At 45.4% G+C, this 17,645-nt stretch overlaps 1 protein-coding gene across 6 annotated transcripts in view; it reads right to left on the bottom strand.

The window, feature by feature from the left end:
• Positions 1-574: 574 nt before the first annotated feature.
• Positions 575-17,645, bottom strand: part of NPAS3 (neuronal PAS domain protein 3) — an 839,936-nt gene continuing 822,865 nt past the window's right edge. For 5 of the 6 annotated variants that reach the window (XM_032404924.1, XM_032404925.1, XM_032404926.1 and 2 more), the window contains 3 exons: positions 10,471-10,618; positions 6,814-6,938; positions 576-5,066 (listed from right to left, as the gene is read on the bottom strand). In XM_032404924.1, the coding sequence (XP_032260815.1) occupies positions 3,697-5,066; positions 6,814-6,938; positions 10,471-10,618 (1,643 nt within the window). In that variant the 3' untranslated portion in view covers positions 576-3,696. Of the gene's footprint in view, positions 5,067-6,813; positions 6,939-10,470; positions 10,619-17,645 lie in introns of all 6 variants that reach the window. The other variant, XM_032404923.1, reaches the window with a different exon arrangement.

Here is a 17,645-nt window from a genome sequence, read left to right as displayed (position 1 = left end):
TTTTTTGTTAGCCAGCTGACCTGCCTTCAAACGTGACCGGCTGCATGCTGCGCGCTCACCTAACCAAGAGCACAGCACAACCAGGACTTACTCCGTCTGGAGAAAGAAAATACATGTTTAGTGTAAAGAGAAGATAGAAGCAATGGAACGGTTGGTTATACGTTATAGATTGTAATAAATGAAAATATCGAGTGCATTTTCAATGATTAATGTATGAAAACTGTCATCACGTACTGTGCATTAATCAAGAAAAAATGCACACTTCCCATAGTGGTTAACGTGCAGGCCCATTGTTCAGCTTTGATAATGTGCATAATAATGCTCAGTATGACAATGAGTTGGGGTAGCTGAAAATTTAGGATGGTTGCAAGTTTGGTGTAGTATTTGGATTAGCATCTTAATCTGTGCCTTGTCAGCCTCATCACGACACGAGCTATGCATTTTTTTTTTTCCAAAACTAGCAAAAAATACGGATGTATCTTTTTTTTTTTTAGCTTTTTTTTAAAAAAATCAAGAGTAATGACCAAGGTACCTGCTTAAACAAATACTACCAGCATTCATTAGTTAGGATGGTTACATGTAAAAGAAATGATGCCAGATAGTAACAAATCCAAGAGAAGTTTATTATGAAAATGGCACCTGCGGATGAAAAAATTAAGTTACATAAAGACAACCATGTATGTGACATGTATGAGAATCTACAAAAGTATAAAAAGAACCCTGTTGTAAATGAAGTATGTACATTTCTGATTTGCAGCATTATCAATGGTCAATGAAAAAAAATGTTTCAAAATAAGCCAGGCACTCAGGAAGTTAGGTCCGGTTAGCTTCACACAAAACAAATATACCATAGCTGTCGCTTTGTAACGTTTTAATTTTTTTTTTTTTTTATATATACTGTAGAGTTGGTAACACTGCTAAGATTTTTACGAACAGAATATCCCTTTCCCCATTATTCAGCTACTTGGCACCAGTCTCCTCATAAAAGTTTTCATATATTTGTACAAGAAATAGTTAAAAACACAGACACAGTCTTCACAGGTAATGAAGTGTTTTTTTTTCATTTTGTAATTTTAAACACTATGGATTTAGACAGCAGCTGTGATTATCTGTTAGTTTAAATCACCAGAAATCATTTTGACACAACACAGAAACATTTATAAAAGAAAAACAAAACAAAACAAAACAGCTGTCTAGCTGTTCTTTGTAGCTGATAGGTGCATTCCTTTGATTGTTCGATAGCTAGAGTAGAGCTTCCAAAAGTAATCTTTAAATATCATGACTGGCCTTCTTCACCTTGTAAACCTACTTATATCCTTCAAGTAAGCTCACTATTAAAATTTGTGGCATTTCACTTCTTTTAGTTATTATTCCACAGTGATGTGGGCCCAACTCACAGAATCAAAGGTCCTAGAGGAAACCACTCAACACAGTGATATTCAAAGGACAGCCGAATTACTATATTAGCATTGCACACATAAACAAATATATATGACAATTCTATATTCCATTATCCCCTCCCCTTTTGTTTTTAAAAAATGTTGGTTGACCTTTGAAATAATTTTCTGTCTCACTGGTAATTGCTTTATATATTGCTCCATAGCCAACCTGGAAGGGAACCAAAGAAAAGCACCCACTGCTTATATAGGTAGAGCACAAGGGACTCTGGGAATGTTAACAACTGAGGCTATATGGTGTCAATTTATTTAATATATCTGAGCATTATTCTTCAGTGCTTTGTGTTGCACTCCAGAAGAAAAAGTCATACCCAGAACTCCACTGTGGGAAAAAATGGCTCCATTAACCTTGAGCTAGTTAAGAGTCTTTTTATCTCTGAGAATGAAGAAGATTTTGGAGAAGGGGAAAGGGCGGGGGGAGGAGAGATAGGGAGGGAAAAGGGGAGACTAGGAGGGGGGGGGAAAGAAAGGAAAGGTTGGGAGAATATACACCAGCAAAGCAACAGCAGTTTTAAAAAGTGGAACGGAGGATTCACAGACAGTAGAAGCAGCATAGGGTGGACATTACAGAGGAAGGCCACCACACAAAACTCACTAACCCCCAAGAATCACTGATTCACTAGGACTGCAGGAATGGGACTGGACCACTCCGGACTAGAGAGAGAGCACAGAGAAGACAAAGGACAAAACAACTACATTAGCTTAGTATATACTGCATATAGTAACACACATTGAAACTGCAATGGGACTGACAGCCAAGGACACGTACACATTGCACACATTACAGTTCTCACATCTGTTATTAGATGCCTTAAAAACAGCTGCCAAAGATGGAGTGGAAGAAGAATTTATACTTGACAGTCATTTGGAGTGTTTGACACTACACTGATTTCTGGCAACAAAGACAAAATAGGAGATTTTTTTTCTTTTTCGTTTTTTTCTTTTTTTTTCTTTTTTTTTCTTTTTTTACTTAATGTGCGGTTTTTCAGTTGCAGTTATCTGTTTGAAGCTTATTAACCCATTCTTTAGTTTTAAACCGTACTGGTTTCGACCTAGAAATAAGAGAACCAAAGGGGAAAAGAAAATGCCATCAAATCAAATCAGTCCCCCAAAATACAACCTTCCTTTTTTTAGCAAGAAATGAAAAAAAAAAAAAAATCAAAAACATGTTAAATATCTTTTCCTTCTTTTACTCTGAAGTGTTACTGAAGTTGCAAAAATTAGCCTCAGTTAGACTGAGAAAAGGAAAAAAAATCCAGCTCAACAAAAGGCAGTATGTATCTAAACTGCTCCTCAAATCAGTTTGATTGAGTTTTTCCAAAAGCCCCTTTAAAAAGGGCTTTACTGACCCATTAAATTTAATGTGAGGCTATGTTTGTTAGTTGGGAGGTAAAAAATTTTAAGTCCTGCAGCAAACGTTAATGAGGGCTTTGTCTTAACTAACCAAGGGGACTGCAGCAGCGGACTCCAGACCAGGACAGAACACATTTTTTCCAAAACCCAGCCCAGGAGCTGCATTTTGTATGAAGACATTACAGATTAATAAATGATAGCACCATGGTTTTAGAAATTAAGTTAATGTTTCAGTAATTAACATTTAGTCCAACTTTTTTTTTTAAACATTCTAGTCACAGGCCAGAAATTAAGTTTAAGAACCCAAATTATTTTTATGTGCAAGTAAGAAAATCTTAAAATCTTAACCATAAAAAGAATTAAATTCTGCATAAAATTCTAAAATACTATCCCCCTATTTTTTTTTTTTTAAAGGAATTAGGAACCAAAACAAAAAAAACCACCCCATTTCATTTGACTTAGTCAAACAGGGCACATTGTTTCTGCTTGTCTCTTTCAATCTTGATCATATCAAGATCTTGATGAAGAAACCCAATGGTTGTCACTTGAGAAATCTCTTGACCACAAGACTGAGTATTCTATGGCAGAGGCATATACACATTAAAGACATCTTAATAAAGATGCAAAGGAAAGCAAAACAACCCAACACACATCTTAGAAGACAAAATGGCAGGCAACTGGTCATCTGACTCTCTGAAGGCAAAAAATAAACATATCTTTACAGGAAAGAATAAGTCAAGTTAAAGAAAGAGGGGGGTGGGACGGGGGCCGTCGTGTTGAGAGAGGACGCTGACCTGCTCGAATTCAAAGTGCTAGAATTAAAAGGTCTAAACGAAAACGCCGACGATGCCTCCGGGCGGAGCCCTGGCCCGCGCTGGGCGGCGCCTCAGTCCTCCTTGCGCTCCAGAGTCTGTGCCGCGTGGATGCCGTTGCTGTAGACGGGGAAGGGCAGCGTGGAGAAGAGTCCCTCGGCCGTGGTGAACACGTTGCCGGCGGGCATCTGCGTCAGGCTGGCGGCGCTCACGGCGCCGCCGAAGGGTCCTGACATGTTGAGCCGGTGCACGTGGTGGTAGAGCATCTCCATGGGCGTCTTGGGGTCGAGGCCGAAGCCGGGGCTGTTAACGTCCACGAAGTTAACAGCGTGCGCGTTGGGCAGCAGGTTGCCCTGCATGGCCAGGGTCACCTCTGCGGGCGCGTAGCGGATGGTGCCGGTGGTGTAGACCCTCTGCGCGGCCGTGCTGGTGGCGGCCAGGGTCCCCGTCACCCTGTGCACCAGCGGGAGCACGACGTTGCCCGCCTGCAACCTCTGCAGCGCCTCCAGGTCCCCAGTGTACAGCAAGGAGTTGGACGCGCTGGGGCCGCTGCCGCCGCCGCCGCCCCCACCCCCGCCGCTCCCGCCGCCGCCGCCGCCGCCGGGGTGCTTGTCCCGCGGGGACGCCGAGAGCGGGGGCGAGAGCGGGTCGGAGGCGACGGGGGCCAAGGCGGCGTTGGCCGAGGCGCCGAACTGAGTCTTGCGGGCGGCGGCGCCGTCGGCGCCCGGCGGGGTGAGGACCGAGTCGGGGATGGCCACGTGCAGCCCCCCGCCGCCCCCGCCGCCCTGCGGGGACGGGAAGTGCTCGGAGCTGGGGGGCTTGGTCATGCTGTAGGGAGACTCGTTCCTGGAGATCTCCCGGTTGGGCGGGTAGTTCCAGATGCTGCTGTCGTTGTCGAAGTTGATGGGTTCCGAGATCTCCGTCTTGATCTTGAGCACCGAGGCACTGTTGGGGGACGACAGCAGCCGCGGGGGCTCCACGAGGCCCGCGTCCAGGCCGCCAGGGCTCGACGCGCTGGACAGGCGCCGGCGGCTGGCGCTGCCGCCCTTCTGCCGTTTCCGCCTCTTCTTGCGCTTCTGGTGCTTGCTGGAGGCCTGCGCGCCCGCCTCGCCCGCGCTGTCCGAGTCCTTGGCGCTGTCGGACGTGAGCGACTCGCAGTTCTGCAGCCGCAGGTCCGACTCGCTCTCCACGTAGCGCTCCACCTTGATCTGCATGGGGCCCAGCGCGCCGAAGCCGTCCTCGCCCGCCTTGGGGTTCTCAAAGTCCGAGTGCTCGAAGCTGTCGTCGCTGTCGCGGCTGTCCGGGTTGCTGGAGCTGTGGCCGTCCTCGTTGCAGTTCATGTCGTTGTCGCACGCGTTGCCCGACTTCTTCCGGTCGGGGTCCGGGTCTTCGCTGTTCTCGGACTGATTACCCTTCTCATCGGACTTGGAATTCTCGTTGTCCTCTGCGTGGGGCCAGTGGCCGGAGGTGGCGGCGGGGACAGGAGACACAAAAGACACCACATTAGCAGGGCAGGACCCACGTCGCACCTGCTGGGGATTGGGGAGGGTGGGGTGGACGGGGCAGGGCTGCGGAGGTGCGTTGGCCCACCTGAGCTGCTCCCCCACCTTAGTCACCTAAAGCCTGGGCTCGCTCTCTCTGTCTCTAGGCCCTCTATTAGCTGGGCCGTTACTGCAAGTGTGGTCCGCAGACCAGCAGCTTTGGCATCACCTGGATGCTTGTTACAAATGCACAATCCCCGCTTTTCACCCAGGCCTGCTAAATCAGATTCTGTATTTGAACAAGATCCCCAGGTGATCGTTTGGCATATTAACATTTGAGAAGTCCTGCAAAAATATTCAGGGCCTCAGAGTCAATAATCTGGAATAAGAGGTTAGTGACATAGAAAAATGATGGTATGCAAGGCGACTTTCTACAGAGGGCTGCACCCTCCGTTGGTGAATATTTGTTCATTATTGAAAACCACACTCCTAATTCCTAAAGGTATTTTTCTCTATCGTGCTTAGCCATGCAGAGAATCAGATGGTGCTTATTTTTATTTACTTTGATCTCTTCCCCCCAACTAGAATATAGGCTCCATGGGGCAGGTCGTGGAATTGTTGTCTTTTTTGTTCCCTGCTATGTGATACATAAGTAAGGAGCAGAGCCGGTCTATTTTAGAACTCCTGCCCTAGTAAAGAACTTTCATATGAATTCAGTTTAGGATAGGAAAACAGTCAAGATCTTCTGTGCTTTGCACCTCCTTCCGCTTCCCTGAAGGTTTGTCGAGGGATATGGGCTTACAAGCCTGGAGAGCAGGTGCCCTACGGATGGAAGGTGGTGGTGGGGGGAACCCCTAGCCATCTGGCACGTTAGACGGAGAATAGATTTTCCCAGTAACACAACTCAGAAGATTTAGGGATGATGCTGAGTTTATGGCTCTGCCGTGATGCTTTTGGATGGCAGTCTGGACTAGAACCTTGGGCAAATCATGGAACTACTTCATTTCCGTAGAAGAGGTTGGGTTAGAAGAGGCTTAGGATTCTTTGCAGCTGTAAGATACTGTGAGTTCTGTGCTTGCCGGCTCTAAGTGTGTCTGTGGGAGTGGGGGTTGAGGATTGGAGGAAAAGTAAAATTTTAAATTAACTTCCTTTTGCCCCAAAGAACTACTAGAAAGTCTGCTTTCCAAAGAGTCATCACCAATGCCATTAAGTATCCTGCTTTGGAGGCTCAACCCCAGCTTGGTAAAGGTTTGAATACGTGGGGCTCAAAGACAGAGACTGTCGTAGAGGTAGCGCAGATAGCCCTGCCTACTGCTCTTGGTAAAGAGGCCAAAGCTAGCTAAGAGGTCCGGGCTGACGTGGAGTGATTGCTGAATCAATCAGTCTCTCTCTCCGCATATTTGTGTACATATGGACACGTTGGGATGTATAAATATATACCTAAACATGACATTATATATGCACGTAGATACCAATATGTATACACATATGCACATATATGTGTGCACAGATGTATGTGGTGGTACACAAACGCACACACACACGTGTGCAGAGAGAGACTCAGTATCTACTTGATGTCCGTGTATCAACCTATGTCTCTGGATCCGACGGAGGGGTCGCTGTGCTCCACCGGCCGCCCTCGGGCCCCCGCCCACCCCTCATGTTCGGACAGGCAAGCCGTGAGCGCAGAACATGGAGAAGGAGGAATACCTGTAATACCTGAGGTATCTTTAGAGTCTGATTCTGAGTCGGACGTCTCCGAAGATTCCGAAGTCTTCTCCGGCAGGTGGGGGAGCTGTGCGATATCCATGGGTGTGTCCTTGTACTCGGGATTACTGTGGGGGGAGGGAGGCATTCATCAGGAGGGCAGACACCCATTCTCGATGGTCTGCTTCTGACCATCTTCTCCCCACTTCCTGGCCCCAAACTTTTGGAGTTGAGAGCTTAGAAGACGCCGTGAGAAGTCATTTCTCAGCTCCTTATGGGACTCTTGCAGAAGCTGGGATTTCACGTGCTGGGGATACAGCTGCACCCCGCTACAAGGGCTGAATACCCAAATGCCACAGGAAAGCCACTAAAAGGCTTTTAAATAACCAGGGAGCCCTGGGGGCCAGAACACTGTGCTGCTTCACATCCCTCCCAGTCTAACACCTGGGGGGAAGCGAGGGTGAGAAGTACTCTCAGCTAAGCCTTCCCAGGCCTCCTGGTGGGCCCTATCTTCTCTTGGGCTCCTAATGAGTCCATTGCCTCCGTACCCTTGTCCTGGTTCCTTGATGGAGCTTCTCAGCTGTTCAGATGGCTCGACAGCTACCCGGGGTGGGGGCGGTGTGCCGAGCCCTCGGCGCCTGATGATCTGACAGATGCACAGGTGCACCTTGGGATGCGTGGATTATGGCTACTGAACTGTCAACACACCCATTACAATCACATTTTCAGGCGCTCATGTGGTGTACACCTGTGGCTTGTTAGGCTGGGGCTCTGATTGCAGTGGGGAGAGACCCAGTGTGAACGAGGCCCTAACAGAATGGATCTAACCCCATTTGCACAAACGTGCTTAATTTTTGTTCTATTTTTAATTCAGAAACAGGCCTCTTCTGGAAAAGAGAGTTGTGTCCGGTCAGTTTGAGTTAGTTATCTTCTAGAAATGCCACTTCAAGGCCAGCCCAATGTACGAGCAATGTGGGCTCCTGTCATCTTGAGACTCGAGGAAAGCCTCTTGCCTCGAAGCGGAAAAGGGCCTCTTCTACCTTCCATGATGGCTAGCCAACCAGAGACTTACCAGAGACGATCACTGATCCGTTTGCTACTCTCTAGTGAAATTCCTATAGTAAAGAGCCACGTTTCAGTAGCTACTCTAAAACGGCCGGTGTCGCTCGGAGGGTTAACTCACTAAGATGGATCGTCAGGCATTTACGCCTTAGTGTGAATTAGCTTCAGTAGCAGAGCTTTGTCGAGATAATCGGGTGAGACTAATGGTGGGAAGGTGGCCTGAGCGCTTACGCCGTCTCTGAACACTCCGGAGTCCCTGACTCTACCAACGCGCGAGGGAACAGGGAGAAGAGCAGTAGAGGGCCAGTCCTTTCATGACAGGGAAGGAGAGGCCTGAGTAGGCCCAGAAGTGAGGGATTCTGAGGAGGCAGAGGTGGTATGAAAATATTGCTCAGGGAGGAACAAAGGACAGGAATGTGGGAGAGAAAAACAGACTTCAGCGAGTTGCTCTTTTGCTAACATAAATAGTTGCTATTTTGCCAAGGCCACGTCCTTTTCTTCTAGATCTTTAGCCTAGAGAAGTGATACAGATACATGGTGGGCGTGGTGGAGTTTCCTCTGCTGACGCCTGTCTGTATTAGTCTCCTTTGGTCCAGATGCCACGGGACTTCACAAGTCATTTGTCACCCAACTTGTAGCCTTTTATTATTGAACTCAGGGTGAGTCTTTGGGTCAGCTGAGATGGGTCTACCTTGTCTGAGACTGAGGCCCTTCAGCCTGAAAGCTAGTCTTTGGTACCCAAACTGCTTCTGTTCTCTCCCTATGGAATTAGATGGACTAGAATCACTGGACACTTCGGAGCTTGTATCCTTTGATCCCAGGCTAGATCAAGGGTGTTGATCCCAAATTTCATGGACTGACCTCTACTTCACCCTTCTCATTGCCTGCATTTGGGGGCAGAGTAGGAAGTCATGAGACCGATGAAGCAGTAAGAAAGATCCAGACCAGAAGGACTCTCTCTGAATGGGAGCGGCAAGTGTATGGATGACTTCAGTACCCTATGTTACATCAGCACGGGGCACAGATATCTTCTAGTCTGTGGTGTCCCTGTTACTAATGCCTGATTTCTAATAGTAATGGGTCTTCCTTGGCACAACACCATTTTTGACCAGCCAAGGAATGTCAGTGCCACAGTACTGTATTCTATTTTCTCGCTGGCATGTGAGTGTTTACAACCTGCATTGCACCTAGCCACCATTCCATAAGCCTCTTGGAAAAAAGGATTCCTTGATATCAGAACCCATCTTGAGCATATCACAAACACAGGAGAAGGTTCTAATGAAAATCAGGCCTCCTAGAAAGCCACATGAAATACACATACTTGGACCTTTAGAGAGAATTAATGTAGAGTAGAAGAGGTCAAAAAAGGAAAAAGAAAGTAGATAAATGAAGACTCTTTTAAGTGGCGCCCATTAAGGCCCCCTCTAAAGCAATAATCATTAGTGTCTGATTGATAAGCTATTGGTAGCAAGCACATTCATGCCTTCGAGTCATCATCGACGTTCACGAACACACTCTGAAGGCTCAGTGGGCTGATGAGCTATGGTTGTCAGCGTCTCGGCTCCATTTGGCTGTCTCAAAGAAAAATGGGATTCAGGTACTCCCTGTCTAGATTATCAGCCAAAGGGCACCAACTTCCATTCATAAGACCTACCGGAAGCTTTCCTATTCAGACCACGTGTGGGTGCTGCGTGGTGGCTTTCGGCCAAGAGAAGCCAAAAACTGGAATGACGGTGGTGGGAGACAGCCTGGCCTCGAGCCTCCTGATAGCTTCAGGACAGGATTGGTGGAAAACCTCCTGGAAATTCTGCCCCCAGAAGCAGACCACCCTGGCTGTCGGTCTTGGTTTTCTTTTTGCTCGTTTGACTCCCGAGGTGGAAAGCAGATGAGGAAGGCGAGAGAAATGGGGTTGCGGACTAGAATTTAGGGAGCTGTTGAGCCTGTCCTCATTTACGGATGTCAATTTGAGGGCACATTAAGATAGCAGTACAACTGGACTGAGGCCACATGGCATCAGGCACAAGAAGATTGCTTTCATTTATAGACTGATATTGCCCTGATTCTGGCAAAGCAGCTCACTCAGCTTACCAAAACTTGAATGCCCAGGGAATCCAATGCGGTGTAATATGCTTAAGCTTTCAAAGGGATGGAATACAGGGGGGATATAATGCACCCTGCCCCTTCTTCCCCATGCCCTTTTGCTTAATTTTCTCAAGGACTAGAATGCATGAGTGTAGGTTTATGGGGTGGGGAGAAGCAGGTGCTTCTTGAATGCTTCATCTGTGGGCAGAAGTCTGTAATTTTTTTTTTTTTCCCCTAGCCTGAACATTTGTGGGGGAAACCAAAGCAACTTCTGCAGAGCTGCCCAAAGGTTGGCAGACCAAGAATTACTGAAAATGTTGTGAGTCTGCCCTGGACGTCCCCTCCAAAATAGCTCTGATCTTTTCATATTTGTTTGAGTCCCATGGAAGGCAAAGCAGAATTTCCACATAATTCCACACCAGAGACTGCCAAAAGATAATAAAACATGTCAGCTATTAACCATGGGCTGCATATTTTATAACTGACACAGAAATGAAAAAGAATTAGAAAATATACCTAAGAAGATAATTCACCCAGATGATATTCTTCTCATTTGCGTTCTTGGCGTTAATAGCTATGGTGGCACTAGATTGTATCCAAATATATCCTCCATTCTTCTGCATCCAGCGATAGTACTTCGTCACACACTGGCCCTTATTCAGCACTGGGGGTAAAAACAAAACAAAACAAAACAGAAGGCATCGCATATTAAGACGAGGACCAAATGATTATCATCTCGGCAAAACGGCACGCTTAGAAAGGGGAGGTCCCGCACTAAGCCAGGGGTGCCCTTCTGTAAGCTTAATGTAGAATGCCATTAGTAGGACAAATAAAATCAACAATTCAGTGGAGCGAGGGTTACTAGCATTTGTAGCAAGACTTTATTCTGTTTTGGGCAGCCATGGTGTGAACGGAAGAATAAAAGGACTACAAATCTTGTTGGCTCACAGAATACCTAATGTGGTGTGGATATTGTCAATGGGTTTGACGTCAGACGCTAACAAAGGAAAATCTGTATGTGATTTATTCATAGCTGCGAGGTAGATCTCTTTGAGATTCCAGATATTTGAATGGTTCCGAAGATGCTTTACCCGACTTTGATCATTTCACCTCAGTGCAAGCGGTATCAACCAGAGTCCTCATATATCTGTTCCTTTTGATTTTGTCGAACAGAATTTATAGTCCATGTATGAACGAAATTTACATTGGTCAGTCAGGGGAAATTCTGGTGAGACTTTACTGACTGTGGGAGCAAAATAAATCCCCCGGCCAAGTCAGAGAGAAACCCTGGCCTAAGGGAGGCACAGAATTGACTTGGTGAGAGCCAAACAGAGTGACAGCTCCACACAGGCTCTGAAATATGGCCCCAAATGAAGGAACAAGTAAAAACAATCAGTAATGTGAATGGTGCCATTAAATACCCACTGAAGGAGAGCTTTAAAATGCAGATGTTAAAAATGATAACTTTAACCAAAATCTTGCCAAGTTGAAATTGATTTGATTTGTATCTGGGTACTCCTGAGCTAGTAAAAGGGGAAAGTGCAGTAAATCATCCCTTGAAATAAAGTGCTATGGAAAGGAATGGTTTAAAATGATGCCGGAAATGTGCAAAACCTGCTGTTACTACTTGGCTAGGGATCGCAGCGACTCCACACCCCCGAAAGCGCGCCAGCTGGTTGGCCACTAGAGGGCAGTGTGCACTCGTCCACGTTGCCCACTTTTTGGCATGTCCTTGTCTCCGTCTGCTAAAATGAAAAACCTCTAACTGCTGTAATAAATTTGGCTAAATTAGCTGCTAAATGGTTATCTCAAGTAATATGTATTTGCATTAATCATCTTGCTCTAAACCAGAACAAGCCAGAGTCCTAAAGACGTAGTAAATTCATATTGTCCATTTAATTACGGCTAATAAGTGCTTCATATACAATAGTTTCATGAAGTACATTTTGATTTTTTTTGGGGGGGGGGGGGGAGTTTGGATGGGTAAAGGGAAGTCACTTTGGAAAAGAGCCGTGTTTTAAGGCTGTGGAAACTCATCCTGTCACGTCCAAGCCACTCTTCGTGGCTCCAAAAGTGATCACAAAATCCCTCTCCACATCTCATGTCCCTAAACATAGAAGCCCCGATGCCGGTCTCCCATGCTCCCTTTGCCTCACGATGCACTCAATGGATGGTTGTAAAATGTAATAATTATGTCTTCACAGTTGCTTGAGAAAGATTGGCTTTGATGAGTGCTTCACATAGTGGCAAGCTCTGTTCTGAAACTACTCAGCAGTTTAGGGTATTTTTAGGGCCCGGAACTGTCACTTCTCTTGGCGGCGAGGCTCCAAAGGTAGCATTGTCCTCTCCTTTTGTAGGCAATTGTAAGTTCTGCCATTCTGCATGCATGGCTTCCCAGGCTACAAAACTGCGTGGTGAAGCTGAGAGCAGGAAAATACTAACTCTGCCGTACAGCTCTTCTGTCAAATCGCTGTTGCATGCAACAAGATGTGCTTTTATTCAAATCCTCTCAACCTGGTTACCTATTAATAGAGGAAGGACGGGTTATGAAATTCTGCCCACTATTTTCAGAGAGAGAAACGGAGAGCACCCCCATTGGTGGTCGGTGTATAATTCTATCTGCTGTTGTCTCTGGACTAAGGAATAATTGCAGATGGATCTAGTATTTTTAACGAGGGCAAAGAGACAAAGAGGCCCCTTTTTCTGGAATCTCACCTGAAGAAAACACTGAGCTGGCAGGCCAGATCAGCCCAGACCGGCTGGGGATTCCGGACTGCACTTTGACCATATGTAGGCAAAATTAAAAAAAAAAAAAAAAATTATCCCCAGGATACAGTGCATAGAAAGGGGAAAAGTGAGAAAGGACTTCTAAAGTTAAATTAGAGTTTGCAGAATCAGTAAAGATCCCCCCCGCCCCCGACCCATTCCTTATAATACTTTCTCTTATTTAAAAACAAAGAAACAAAATCTCAATTCTGAAATGCATAGCTAGCAAAAACATCTGCCTCCTTGGTGAGCTCCACGTGTGTGCCGTGAAAGGCGCCGAAAGACTAATGTGGTGTCGTCTTTTGGAGCTAAGGAAATATGACTCTGTTTCCTGAGAATAAATACAGATTTAGTAGGGCCCAATAATGCAGGCTTCTCCATCAGCCAGGCCAAGGGCCATCTAGCAAAGAGAGGAGACCTAACAGAGAGGCAGGCTTGGTAGGTCTGTGTGAGGAAGTGGTTGTGGAGGGACCGCTGAGGAAGGGGGCCCCCTCAGGCTCCTTGGGGAGTCAGGCAGCCACCTGAGTGCCTTAGGGTGCTGTGGGGAATGCCACAAAACGAGTTTCACCTAATCCATTCCCCCAATCCCTGGGACAGCCGGACAAACGGTTCTGAAGAGGTGAAGGTGCATTCTGGCCTGGATGCCGGTCTTGGCTCTTTCCTGAGGACTAGTGTTTTCTGAATGCGACCTCCATGTGTCAGTGGGAAGCCGGAAGTGAGAGAGAAGCTATAGCAGGAAACAGGGACCAAAATACTGCCCCCGTTGGTTTTGTTTTCCAGGAGGTGCCACAAAAAGAAGTCACAATGGAATTTAGCTTCTTTTAAGATGAACAAGGAATCGTTTTTGATTGGGGCTCCAGAATATAAATTTATGACTTTGGGATGAAGCTTCTTTCTTTAAAAAAAAAAAATCATACTGGCAAATCAGTTGGATTATTCCAGCTGCGCCAGAGGCAGGCTCTGACAGTTTTTCCTGAGCTCATGTGGTCCTAATCAGCTCAAGAAGAAAAGCCACCTTGGTGCCAGTTTGAAAGAGATTTTTAGTTTGTAATAAATTAGACAACTTGAAAAAACACAAAAACTTTTTCAATTCGCTTTAATCCAGTGGCTATTGTTTTTTATTTGTGAGTTTTAGCTTTAGCTAATGGAGCAAAATGAGAGAATGTTTGTGTCAGGCAATCTCCTAAAATCCCCTTTGTGGGGAAAATCCGAAAAAAGCATGACGTAAGTTACTTGATATGGAAGTCCTAAAAAAATAGCTAATTGTCCCTTGAAAAGAGATACATAGTCATCAAACCAATGAGCTGCAGACTAAGTTCATAACAATGTGCTCAAACTATAAAGAGAGGAAGCAGAGAGAGAAAGAAAATTTATATGTGGGTCGTATTTTTAGCTTTATACCATGATACGGTCTGAGTACTTTTAACACATAACCTGGCATCTTTGATGTATCTCAAAGTTTACTTTTTGGTGTCCAAAATTTTTGATAGAGCAGCCCGTGTGCCCCTCACTGGATTCACTGGTCACATCACAACATCTCTAGAATTATGTCGTTTAGGTTGTACCACAGGAATTAGTTTTTGTTTTTTTTTAAGATTTTATTTATTTATCTGAGAGAGAGAATGGGAGACAGCATGAGAGGGGGAGGGTCAGAGGGAGAAGCAGACTCCCCGCCGAGCAGGGAGCCCGATGTGGGACTCGATCCCGAGACTCCAGAATCATGACCTGAGCCGAAGGCAGTTGCTTAACCAACTGAGCCACCCAGGCGCCCGGGAATTAGTTTTTATATAAGGCTCTCACAACCTTTCGATGGCCTTTACGGAGATTATACAGGGTAATCGTGAAGACATGGGGAGGATGGATACGTGTTTCCCAGGTTCACTTACAATCTCGAAGGGTCCCAGGTATCATTCTGAGCACCTCTGCTAGCACGTGAGAACTTGTTTCTTTTACTCTGAAGTCCAGGGTGTAACCAATTGTTCTTGGCTACTGTTGCTCTGAGGAGAACCAAGAAGCGGTCATCAGCGCCTCCCCGCGGTGCAAGCCAAAGGTGCCTTTGAGTTACAGGCTGTGCTCTTTAGAGGGCAGAGGTGACTCCACGTTTGTGAGAAGAATATAGCAAGGAGACGTAAATCCTCCTGGTCGAACTGTTCCAGTCCTGCTCATCTGACAATTTTTGGCTATTGGCATCAAAATCCCACCCACCCCCAATTGTGAAGGGAGTGACCAATACAGTTCAATCAAAAGAAAACTGCAGGGTGTTACTGAATATCTTTGAAAAATGTCAGCTGGCCTCTTGCCTTGAGTTTAGCGGGAGGCATACGAGAAATGTCCTGCCTGTGGAGGAGAACTCCTCTCGCCCTCAACCTGACGAACTCTCGCTGAAGCACACATCCATGGCTCTGCACACAGGCACCAACAGAGGGATTTCAGTTTTCCTTGGGAAAACTTTGTCCCCAGAAATAGACCGATGATTGAAAGGACATAAAGGAAGCCTGTGTCTGTGGCAGGAACATAATTCTGTTAGTAAATCAAAACAAAATCAGTACAAGTTTGCCTTCAGAAATATGGAGAAAAAAGAGAACATGGTCTCTTCCTGTTGGGCTGTTCTACCAAATCAAAGCCAAAGATTCTAAATAGTGAGTTACTTGTGTCTTAAAAAAGAAGGAAGCAGTCTAATTCAGTTTGAAGAGGAGATGAAGAACAGATATCAAAAGCGGTCTTTTAGCAAAGTGTCTCACAAAAGGACATTTTAGTGGTTTGCATATGCATTAAAAAGCTGCAATACTTGGTGTATTCAGGTAAGTATAGAATAAATAGGAAATGGTGAGATCATCGGAGATTGCACACTTCACATTCACACAGCTGAACAAAGAGCTTCATTATCGTCATGGCGATAGGAGGACGCATCTGCTGCGCCATTCACCCCTCCGTGAGGTACCTTCAGAGAATGGAGAGGGGGTGCTTTCTCTCAGGAACCCAAATACTATTTCAGAGTTCACTAATGTGGAGAGCGTGCAAGTAAGGGGGGTGTGTGTGTGCTAGAATCACACCTTTCTACTTAATACCACAGTTGGGTGCTTAGCTGTAGCCACTGGTTTTCTTTCTACATTCACAAAACTGGCAGATGAAACATGAAAAAGAATACTGACTCTTTAATCTCTGCTTCTCCACCTAAGGCCCAAGGCAGGCTGACAGGGAACTTCATTCTGGAAACAGGACTTTTTTTTTTTTTTTTTTTAAATTCTGGATTACTTTTCCCTCTGCTTTTGAAAACTGTGGGCTATAGGGGAATGAACCCGACATAGACTTAAAACAGGAACAAGTTTCTTTATCTAAAAGTTATAGTCCTTGATGCTTACAGGAAAGTCATTTTCAAAACCCACAGGAGAAACAGCGTTGAGGCAGAAACTGGGGCATTAGGTGCTTTATTTACTTGCAATAGAGACAGTTTTTCATTTAGAACTGCTCACAGGATCAACCAAGGCTTTGATGCTGTGCAGACTTTCCTATAGATTTTGCAGTTAGTGAGCTGGATGTCTTAAGTAGCAGGCATCCACAAATTGGTTTTTAGTTTTTTTGTGAATCTATGTGCCGAGCAGTATTTGGTAAAGTTTAATGATATTTGATACTTAACGTGAGTTACGAGCTTGAGGACAGAAGACCTGTGGATGTTCTGTGAATGACTATGCATCATCTATGGATTTTCCCCCTAATACACTAATGACAGGCCCTGCTTGAATCGCTATCTGTGTGATTTATAACCTCAGAAGAGGTTTTTTCCTATACCACTGCCAATTGATAGATTTTTATTAACTGTTAATATTGAATCATGCAGAAAACTTTTCATTGATTTAGGACATGTCAATTTGTTAAGTTTTAAAAAAACAAATTCCCCTTTTCTTCATGATAGTGTACTGAATTGGGAGACCAAGGCTTTTAAACACCCATGGTATCGTGTTCTAGGACGGGAAAAATCAGTGATGGTCAGCATGAGTGACATTCGAGATCTCAGATTTTTTTTTTTTCAAGCTGTTTTCAGTTCAGCCAGAGTTTCTTTACCCCTCATTCCTGCCCTTCTTGACCTAAAATAGTCAAGGACAGGGTATTTCTTAGCCCTTACACTTTGTTGGTGGGGGGTGGGGGTGGGGATTTGCCATATAAAGGGAAGCAGTGAACTCTTCAGGGAATTAAGAAAACTTTATGGCTGGGAAATGAGGGAAATGGTGGATTTATTCACTCACTCAATAAATATTCTTTTGAGCGCCTACTTACTCTGTGCCAGACACGGGGGGATCTCTAAGTATGCAAAAATTGGTCATGGGCCTGTCCTCCTATTAGTCTCAGTCCTGTAATTCCATCCCCTTACCAGTGATTGGCTTAGGTTTGGAATATGGTGAAACAGCAGACAGTTGAGATCCCTGGGGAGGTCTCTCTTGTTGGGAGTTGTTGGGGAAGTTTTCTTCATTCTGAAAAAAGGACTTACCTCGATTTCCATTGCTATGGGAGACAAGTACTTACCGTTTTCACTAAGAAACTTATAACCGTGATAATTCTTAGGGGAAGTGGGACGAGGGTCAGAAAGCACGGGGGTCTGATCTTGTCCTTTTAAAAATGAAGTATTGGGGCGCCTGGGTGGCTCAGTCGTTAAGCGTCTGCCTTCGGCTCAGGTCATGATCCCAGGGTCTTACGATCGAGCCCTGCATTGGGCTCCCTCTTCCGCGGGAAGCCTGCTTCTCCTTCTCCTGCTCCCCCTGCTTGTGCTCCCTCTCTTGCTGTCTCTCTCTGTCAAATAAATAAATTCTTAAAAAAAACAATGAAGTATTGGGCAAGGTTAAGCTGGAATGTAGGGAGAACTAAAAAAAGGTAGAAGGATGAGGTTGCATCTTTACTTCAGATTTATTTTATGTCTCTCATGGACCCTG

The sequence above is a fragment of the Phoca vitulina genome, unplaced genomic scaffold (genome assembly GCF_004348235.1).
Source record: "Phoca vitulina isolate PV1807 unplaced genomic scaffold, GSC_HSeal_1.0 scaffold7, whole genome shotgun sequence".
NCBI classification, from domain to species: Eukaryota; Metazoa; Chordata; class Mammalia; order Carnivora; family Phocidae; genus Phoca; species Phoca vitulina.
This window is presented reverse-complemented; position numbering and strand designations above follow the sequence as displayed.